Source organism: Arachis ipaensis, chromosome B09 (genome assembly GCF_000816755.2).
Source record: "Arachis ipaensis cultivar K30076 chromosome B09, Araip1.1, whole genome shotgun sequence".
In the NCBI taxonomy this organism is placed as follows: Eukaryota; Viridiplantae; Streptophyta; class Magnoliopsida; order Fabales; family Fabaceae; genus Arachis; species Arachis ipaensis.
Window position 1 is genome coordinate 123611376 of NC_029793.2, and position 9668 is coordinate 123621043.

The 9668-nt window shown below is 31.6% G+C and overlaps 1 protein-coding gene and 1 long non-coding RNA gene across 2 annotated transcripts in view; one reads left to right on the forward strand and one right to left on the reverse strand.

The window, feature by feature from the left end:
- The window catches only part of LOC110267368, a 6214-nt gene extending 3690 nt beyond the window's left edge, over positions 1–2524 (forward strand). Inside the window, exons 2-3 of the long non-coding RNA XR_002354880.1 lie at positions 2109–2208; positions 2368–2524. This is a non-coding gene — a long non-coding RNA (uncharacterized LOC110267368). The remainder of the gene's footprint in view (positions 1–2108; positions 2209–2367) is intronic.
- LOC107617909 (glutathione reductase, cytosolic) lies at positions 2242–9090 on the reverse strand. The gene is made up of 17 exons (XM_016319785.2): positions 8844–9090; positions 8334–8511; positions 7714–7778; positions 7389–7458; positions 6661–6732; positions 5790–5993; positions 5329–5402; positions 5165–5248; positions 4862–4949; positions 4661–4742; positions 4457–4530; positions 3711–3818; positions 3513–3577; positions 3301–3414; positions 2718–2817; positions 2531–2584; positions 2242–2352 (listed from the first exon to the last, which is right to left on the reverse strand). The coding sequence occupies exons 2-17, from the start codon at positions 8475–8477 to the stop codon at positions 2257–2259; spliced, it is 1494 nt and encodes a 497-aa protein (XP_016175271.1). The 5' UTR covers positions 8478–8511; positions 8844–9090; the 3' UTR covers positions 2242–2256.

Below are 9668 nucleotides of genomic sequence, written 5' to 3' on the forward strand. Positions count from 1 at the left end.
AGAGCTAAATCTAGTCTAGGTCATTCTATTTACTTAGAAAAGTGATTGGGAGATCCATATAACATTTTTTAATAACCATAATTTTTTATTCATTTGATAATTTAAATAATTATCAATAACTTTATACTATTCACATACGGTTTCTACCTTCTTCGATTCTCTATATTTATAGTTGCACTAAATTTTCGTATCTTTTTTTTTTTGTTTTAGTTAAGTTTAAAATTTTAAACATTATTTTAGATTAGTAACATACACGAACAAAAAATTATTAATTTCTAAAAAAATCGATGTAATTTAAAATTGTTCATTTGAAATTAACACATTATTTTTATAAAAACCAACACATTTAAATTAGTATTCAAGCAAAAAAAAAAATAGTATTAAAAAAGAATAAAAAATTAAAAATTTTAATAAATTTTATTTGAACATATATAATTAAAAATTTAAATGTGTTGGTTTATATAAATATAATGAGTTGGTGGTTTTAAATGGACAATTTTAATTCACTAATTTTACGTAAATTCATATATTTTTCTAAAAATTAGTAATTTTTTACGTGTACACTAATAATTTAAAATTGATGTTTATCTCTATTGTAATTTAAAACTATTTATTTTGAATTGTTCAGTACAAATAAACATGAAAAAGTTATTAATGGGATCAAATATTATTTTCTCCAAGAGAACCTTATTTAGTTTATTTAATGGGATAAAATATTATTTTGGTTCTCAATGTTTTGGCCAAATCCTAATTTGGTCCTTAACGTTTCAAACGTCATACTTCAATAAAAAAAAATTTAAATCTCCTATTTCAATCCCAAAAAATATTTAAGCAGGTTTAATGTTGTCCTACCATTAAATTTGACACAAGCAATTCGCATATTGAATAGCCAATAACATTCGATTTCAGTATATAAGTAATATCGATCCACCAACGGTCACTAATATAAAAATTTTTTCTTTTGATTTTGAAGCGTTCATAATTGATTATTAAGATTTAAAATTTTGTACCAAAAAAATGAGAAAAATGTTATAAAAAGATTTTGACTATATATATTTTTTTAATATATAGAAGAAGATATGACTTAATTAGTAATATTATTAACGTCTATATCAGTCATTTTATTAACTATTAGTGTTAAATTTAATAGTAAGACTATATTAAATTTGTTTAAAATTTTTTGAAATGAAAATAGTATTTAAAATGTTAAAGACTAAATTAAAATTTGTTCCAAATATAAAAAATCAAAAATACTACTTTATAAAGAAAAGAGAGTGTGGCACATTTTTTTACTATATTATATTAATACTAAATAGATGTATAAGACTTAGTTCCATTTGTTATCTGTGGGTCGGATTTCTCAGCCTAAATAATAAACCAAAAAAATAAAAAAGACTGTAAATTTAACAATTATGGTTTCAGAGTTTGTAATCTCATAAAATAATGCTAGCCAAAAATCATACAAAAATGATGCACTTAAAAATTATTCATTATCCTTAAATTAATATAAGAAAAATCATGTACCAAAAAGGTCTATTAACCGTTCAATAAAGAAATCAGCCAAACCAAAACAAAAGGTCATGACAAAAAAAAAATAAAAAATATAAGATAAGCCATCCAAAAAACCAACGACTAAGCCACCAAGCCACGCCACCAACAAGAGAAGCTTGTGTCAAGAGGCAGCAGGATGTAATTTCCATAAATCATACCTCGTGGAACGTAAAATTTGATACACACCTCACAATGTTTTCCATTATAAACACATGTTACATAGAAAATCACAACCATTTGTTTAATTAATTATTAAATCCAATGGACACTTTACATGGACCATGAGAGTTCCAAAAAAGTACTTTGGACCATTTGAAAACTTTCCTATAATATAATGCCTTATTTCATATACTCTTAATGTCAGTTATCGTCAAACAAACAATATTTGTCATAGCCACTCATAAGGAAGGGGACTCTGCAAATTTAGCAGGACCATAGTGAAAAAATAGAACGCATAACGCATCAAAGACGAAAAGGCAGTGAATTGAGCAGCTCTCATGTGAAACTTTTAATGAAATGCATTTTACAAATACTAACAAAGAACCTATTTGTCTTAGGTCTTAGGTGTGGTACCAACAGGGATGCGCCTTGTCACGGACCTCATGGTAACGAATTCTTCTGCAGAAGATGGGTGTATTCCCACCTAGAGAAAAAAAAGTCAAGTCATGCAATTAGAGAAATATATATTTGAACTTGCACCATAGTTCATAGGTTTGTCTTAGGTGTGGTACCAACAGGGATGCGCCTTGTCACGGACCTCATGGTAACGAATTCTTCTGCAGAAGATGGGTGTATTCCCACCTAGAGAAAAAAAAGTCAAGTCATGCAATTAGAGAAATATATATTTATAAATGGAACTTGCACAACTATTTGAAATGTGTTAGTAAATGCGTTTAGGAGTGGCAATATCATTAAAGCCACTAGTACCTAAGAAAATATTAACAAAAATAATACAAGATTCATGAAGATGTGAACTTACTGTGGTGTCAAATTGAGCCTTTGTAGCACCGCATTTCAGGGCAATAGCAATACCCTATTGATCATCAAAATGCATATCAGGAATCATAACTATAAACCATCATGAGGAAATGAAATTTATCAGATAGCCAAGGATTCCTTCATAACTAACAGCCTGTGTGAGGGCATTAAGATGGATAGATAGATACCTGCATGATTTCAGGTGCATCTGGTCCACACATGGATGCTCCAAGGACCTTATCTGTCGCAGCATCCACAACAAGCTTCATAACAGTTTTTTCTTGTCGCCTATTTCAAAATTTTAAGCATTTTGAGATGATTATGAAAAGTTTTTTAATTTTTTTTTTTTTCTTTTTTTTAAAAAAATTTTTTTTTTTTTTATTTTTTTTTTTTTTTTTTTTTTTTTTTTTTCCATTTAAAATAGATTGATACCGATTTCCAAATGTGGTGGTTCTATGTAAATCAACATGGGGTGTCTGATATAATCTTCGAATTTCATTCTGACTTCATGTTAATTTTCATTCAGGCTCCTATTCAATGTATTGATATATAAATACTTGAATCAAGGTAAAATTGTTTTTACCATTTCCTTCACAAAGCTTTGAAAATAAGACACAAAATAACATATTTTGTAACTATTAAGGAAAACACTATATGAAAAAAAGAGTTCCAAGGATCGGGCTATCATGAATTCTGTAAGTCATTGCTCTTCAATAAATGACAAATGGCTGAAAACTCTATAATCACTACACATTCACAGTCTACGCATACCCGGAGATGGTGTTTTTCATAGGATTAAAGGATGATGTGAAAACCAACACATCTCCATTTGCTTGCTTTATTGCCTGCTCCTCGCTGAGACCAACACAAGAAAGTGGTGGATTACTGCAGAAGAAAAATGTGTTAGTGAAATATTCAGCCGATAGAATAATTGAAAATGAAAAAAGAGTAACACTGAGAAGTAAGGAGAGAGAAAATCATACCAGAACACTGCACAGGGGATATTACTGTAGTCCGGCTTCGATGGTCTGTTACCAAATACCGTATTCTGCATAGAGTAGCAAGTAAATTGATATACTATACCTCACTATGTTGGTGTAATTGGTGACACAGACAAACACCAAATTTAAAACGAAAAAACAAATGAAAGGGGATATTACTTCAGCAAGAGGAACACTTACTGCAAAGTATGTGCCTTCCATCAAGGCCACCGGAGTAAGATTCATTCGATTCGTCACGTCACCAATTGCCCATATGCTAGGTACATTAGTGCGTGAGTATTCATCAACCTGGAAAAAAAATTAAAAACACAGAAAATGTATGTTATATGAATATCGCAATCATTATTTACCTATTTACTAATCATCCACTCACAAAAGCATTGCATAACATGAAGATCATGGAATTGATGGGGGTGAAGGAAGAAAATAAATACTAGAACATACAAAGCAAAATACTAGATAATTTGGACCTTAACTTCTCTGTAATGTGTATGTTCTGTATGTATAACAATATAAGATAGAGCAGACATGGGTCTGTCTTATACTTCATATGTATGTAGACTAGATTTACAAATTCCTTATAAATATAATTTATCCGGAGTTAACGACAAACTAGAGCAGCATCTAATCAACGTTATAATAATCTTACGGGATTTTTAGCTTTATTCACTGTATTTCCTTGTTGCAAAACACAATTCCAATAGAAAATATCATACTTAAGTTTGGAGATCATGACATTAGTAATACATAATCAAACTGGATTCATATTTTTTTTAACCTAAAATAAAAAGAAATGAATTAACATATTACAGATACTGACATAACATATGGATGGCACTCATTCTCAGCTCATTTCAACCTGAAAAACATAGTTGAAGTTCAACTTTCAAGATATTAACAAAACATAGAAAGATAAAGCTGCAAACCTTGATGGCTCCAATCTTGTCAACTTGCACACCTACAGCTTCTAAATTTAACCTCTTGGAATTAGGAGCCCTACCTGTAGCCAACAAAAGAACACTTAAATACCACCAGAAATGATTTGAGCCCTATGGCATTTGTTGTTGCACAATATGTATATACTAACTTGTCCGGCTCTTCATCATTTGAGAATTAGTATGTATCCTTACCAGTGGCAAATAGTACAGTATCGGCCATCAGCTCCTCACCATGGTCTGTGATGACTTTAATACCATCCTCCGTTTTGATCAACTAGAAAATAAGTGTATCGAATTTGCAATCAGGGAAGTCTTAAAGACAGGGATGAAAAAATAATTTATACTTCTTAGAAGTTACTTCAACATGAGTTGCAAATTCCCAAAAGGGAATACCTGAGCCAAATTTGTCGACGGGTGTAAAACAATCCCCCTGCCTTCAAGATTTTTTGCAACCACTGCTCTCATTTCATCATCAAAACCTCTGCGAAAAAACATTATTCAGAATGCGAGTATGCAAAAACATACAGAGCAAGAATTCAAGCTAACACAATTTGGAAGCTATGCAGCTTAAAATGTATGTTTGGTCTTATTTTCACTTGGTGTATACCCATAGCTTGTCTTTCCATTTTTTTCCCACTCTGTCTAGAAGATTTCACAATAATGAAGTTTAATAAAATAAGAGCCTTATAGTCCAACCTCAATGGAAGTTCCTTCCTGTAGACTAGATGGACTTCAGAACCCATCCCACGCCATATGGATGCAAACTCAACTGCAATATAACTGAAAACAACATAGCACAAATTAATCATAGGTATGCAGGTTAACCGATATTTACATCTTAAGAAGATAGAGACACAGACCCAGCGCCATGAACTACCACCCGCTTTGGAATTTCCTCCAAACTTAATGCCTCATCAGATGTTATACCGAGCTCCTGTATATACAAAAAGTCACGACATTCATATTAGTTGGCGCATTCCACATTAAACATTATGCATCCCTCTAAACAAAACAAACCTGACAAGTTTTTTGTCATTTCCATCTTTCAGTTTTGGAATGATAAAACAAGACAAAAAAAATTTTCACAGAGAGATACTTTCCTTCAATAAGGAAATTTAAATATTCAAACTTAGCTAAAACAGATTTGCACGTAGAAATTCACAAGTATCACGTTTTAAAGTAAGTAGCTTATTAAGTAATACTTCATAATATAGGTATCACAAGATCAAAGGTATATGCCTATGATAATCAGATAGATTGGTAAACAACTGCACCTTGGTTGCACCATTTTGCAGTGGTATTCTGAAAGAGAAAAACTCACCTGTCCAGGAATATTTGGGAATTGGGCCCTGCTACCAGTTGCAATCAGTATGTGCTTCGCTGTATAGGACAACTTTGTGCCATCAATTTGGGTCACCTCAACTTCATTTGGACCCGTTATCTTTCCCTGGCCTTCAAATGTTTTAACTCCAGCACTGGATAACAACCGCTTGTATACTCCATTTAATCTGCTTATTTCGTCTGTCTGCAGTTTTGCAACACAATTTTTTAATATTGAGTGACATATAGATAAACAGTTTCCTAATTTCTCCAGTAATTAGTAGATTCCTTTATGCTTCCGCATATAAGCATAGTTAAGAGGACAAACATTAAGATTTTATAAACGAATCAGCATCCAGAAAAGCAAAGATAATAAAAGGTTCACCTCATGAAGGTTCTTAGGTACAGCGATATCAAGCAATACATAACATAAAAGAGATATGCTAATCTCTCATCTCAATTGGCCAGTCTCATAAAAGTCAATAGAAGAACCAAATTTTCCAATTACATTTCATCGGAAGTTAAAATAAATGTAAGTTGACAAGTTTATACATATAATCAGAAAAAGGCCAGTCAGAACCTGGATGATATAATATCTTGAAATAGTTTCCTTGTTCAACACTTTACTGGCACTATTTTGTAGATAATACAATTACGGGAATAAGGTGGAATGCTATACCGATGTTAAGTTATTATCCCTCCTTATAATTTTTAATCTTTTTGTGAAATTTCACTTTCGTATTTTGATTTGATAATAACATCTTCACAGAAAACAATTAATATATTTCTAATCTTGGTAGAAGTAACTACAAATAACATGAATAGAAGATTAAAAATTCTACTCAAATAAAATCATAAGATACTTGAAATACCTTCTTTTGCAAGAGCTTCTTCCAGTTGAAATCAATTTTCTCACTCAATTCCCAACCAAAATTTCTGGCATCCTACCACAGTCAATTTTCTTAAATCATTATAACAGGTGAACAAAAAAATGAAGATACAGGAAGTACTGAAAGTCTGAAATAACAATTATCTACTGATGATTTGAGTATACCGGTGTACACACACACACACATACACACACACTCTGATAGATCAACTAGAGAAAATCAAATATGGATTCCATTTGCATCGCATACTTCATGAGAAATTGAACCAATCGTACAGAACAGCAACAGATCTTATCTAATCTTATGAACCTAGTGTAAGAAGTCCTGCAAAAGCTTAGAAGAATATATAGGGCTGTACTTAAACCTAGACTTCCTAGAGTTATTCATAGGTAACAGAAAACCTTCTGTTTATTTGTTAATAACTGAATAATTTTGGTTGCTTGCTGCTATCAAATTAATAGTTATACTAATTATAAAATATGATTTGTTTTCTAATTTGATTATCAAATACTCTTCTGTCCACCAAATTGTACTGTTTTCCATTTAGTTCCAAAAGATCAACTTTAATCAGCAAGAAAAGACACACCAATTGAGCAAAGTATGTCAATCGGTCTACATATACAGCTGAGCAAAATAATGCATCATGTAAACTGAGAAACTCAATATAATGGCTGGCATTATAAGCTTTATATTGATTATCGAATACTTACCTCAAGATCACCTCCAAAAGTTCCTCCATAGACTAAAATCTTTTTGGGAACACAACCACGAATCACACACCTTTGAAATGAAAAATAAAATAATTAATTACTTAAAAATTATAAGATTTTTGAAGAACTGCTCAGTACTTGAAGTGATATTATTGAGCAGCAAGGAGAATGAGGGACAATAACACAACAGAAGCATAAAGCCAAATTAATGTATATCTACGAATGCAGCTTAAAGAAGTCGCAAAACAAAAAATAACCGTAAAAGTAACTGCTTGGAGCTAATGTAGATGGTAGCACAGAATGTACAAGCTTATAATGAACTTACGTTCCACCAAAGCCTCCATGCTTGTCCGAGCTAATTGGATGATACGGAAGCTCACAAATTCCAACCTTTTTAAAGCAAGTTTTAGAATATTATTAGATGATCCAATAAAAGAAGAATAATATGGAGGTCGAAGGGGAGGATAAACTAGAATTCTACTAGCATTATATGCCTCCAATTTTACTATTCCCTGTTACTAAATACATCCATGTTCCAAGCTGAAAAACTTCACAACTTAAAATCTGTTGTTAATGTCAAGACTCTCATACACTATATTACATTCATCAAAAGATAAATTCTTGAGTGGTCATAACTCATGAGAGCAGCACTTCGGATATGCTTCTCGACCACTTACAAAATTGCATTCCCTATTTTAGTGTTGACTCACAACGAAACGTGATTTTACACATCTCCAAATTGATAATCTACTATCACCTAATAACTTCACGATTACTAAGTTTCATGTACAAATAGTTAAAAGTTGAATAATAATAATAATAATAAAAAAAGAGTAAACGATTTTAGAATACAGATTAAATATTATTTGAGAGCATACAGGTATTTGTCACTTAATTACAAATTGTTTCAGTATAAAAACGGTGTTATGTCAGTAAATTTGATACCTTAGCTCCAAAATTAGCTGAGAACCTAGCGGCACGAACGCCACCACTTCCACCACCAATAACGAACAAGTCAAAGTCAAAACTGGCCACTTGATCCGCAGATTTATTAGTCTCAGCCTCGCTAAGCATCTTCCTACTTTCCATCTCAATCGCTTAGGTACAAAGTCGGAAACTGAATCTACATAAACACATACAGGTATATCTCCCTCATCATCATCAATTCATTCATTCGCACACAAAAATATATATAAATTAAAGCAACTAACAATCAAACACTGATAATCGGTTGCACAGAGTGATATGGAACGAAAATTCAAACTTCGACACGATCAAATAACAGCAAAGTTCATCGCATATATAAACACCATAAGTTCATAACTAATTCATCAGGAAAAGAGAAAAGAAGTTATTGCGATATGTGTATGTGTGTGAGAATTCATCAGAGGAAAACACGAGAAATCGAAATAAGAGAGTGATTGAAGCGTGAACTGGAATGGAAGATTCTGTTACCTGTGTTTTGTTTAGTTCAGTACAGAACGTAGCTCAGAAGAGGAAGAGAAAGAGAAAGAGAAAGAGAAAAGAGAAGAAAATAAAAAATGAATATAGATCCAATCAGAGAGAGAGAGATATATGAAATTGAATTGAATTGAATTAAATGCGATGACGGAGGTGATGATATTGCCGAATGCCGATTGCTAACTATAAAATAAATATAAATAATTTTATAAATAAGAAAAAAGGACGAGGTTGGCGCGAATGGTCAAAAGAGTTCCACTTCTACTTCTAATACGAAAAACAAGGAAAATGGGAAAAAGAAAAAAAGAAAAAAAGAAGGTTTATTAACAATTGGCATATTCACGTTCAGATGCATGAGAATGGTTGGTCAATCACGTCTCTATTGTGAATGTCAAAACTTAAAACATGGAATCATTTGCAATCAAAATTTGCTTCGGCCTCCGGATCTTCCCTTCAGTTTGCTGTTTTCCTCTGCTCTTGTTAATATAAACACCATAAAAATCTTACTAAAAATTATTAAGAATATATATATATATATCGGTTCCGCTACGTTACCAACAACATATCTGCCAACTTCTGCCAATTCTTATTTATAATTGTGTTTCATAAAAGTGTGTTCGTGGATATGTTTAATAAAAATGTCTTTTTTATAGCTGTGTTTAATAGAAGTGTCTTTATAGATATATTTTCTGGATGTGTCTCTTTATATATGTATATAAAATATATTAATTATTAGACACATCCACGAACACACTTCCATGAAACACAATTATAAATAAGAGTTGGGAGAAGTTGGCAGATATGCTGTTGGTAACGTAG

What these genes read in the sequence shown, in the direction of transcription:
- LOC107617909 (XM_016319785.2), bottom strand. Translation starts at nt 8,477, where the DNA reads ATGGAAAGTAGGAAGATGCTTAGCGAGGCTGAGACTAATAAATCTGCG. An exon ending in CTTTTGGAGGTGATCTTGAG is followed by an intron (nt 6,733 to 7,388) that starts GTAAGTATTCGA and finishes TGACTGTGGTAG; the next exon opens with GATGCCAGAAATTTTGGTTG. An exon ending in ATGCACCTGAAATCATGCAG is followed by an intron (nt 2,585 to 2,717) that starts GTATCTATCTAT and finishes GATGATCAATAG; the next exon opens with GGTATTGCTATTGCCCTGAA.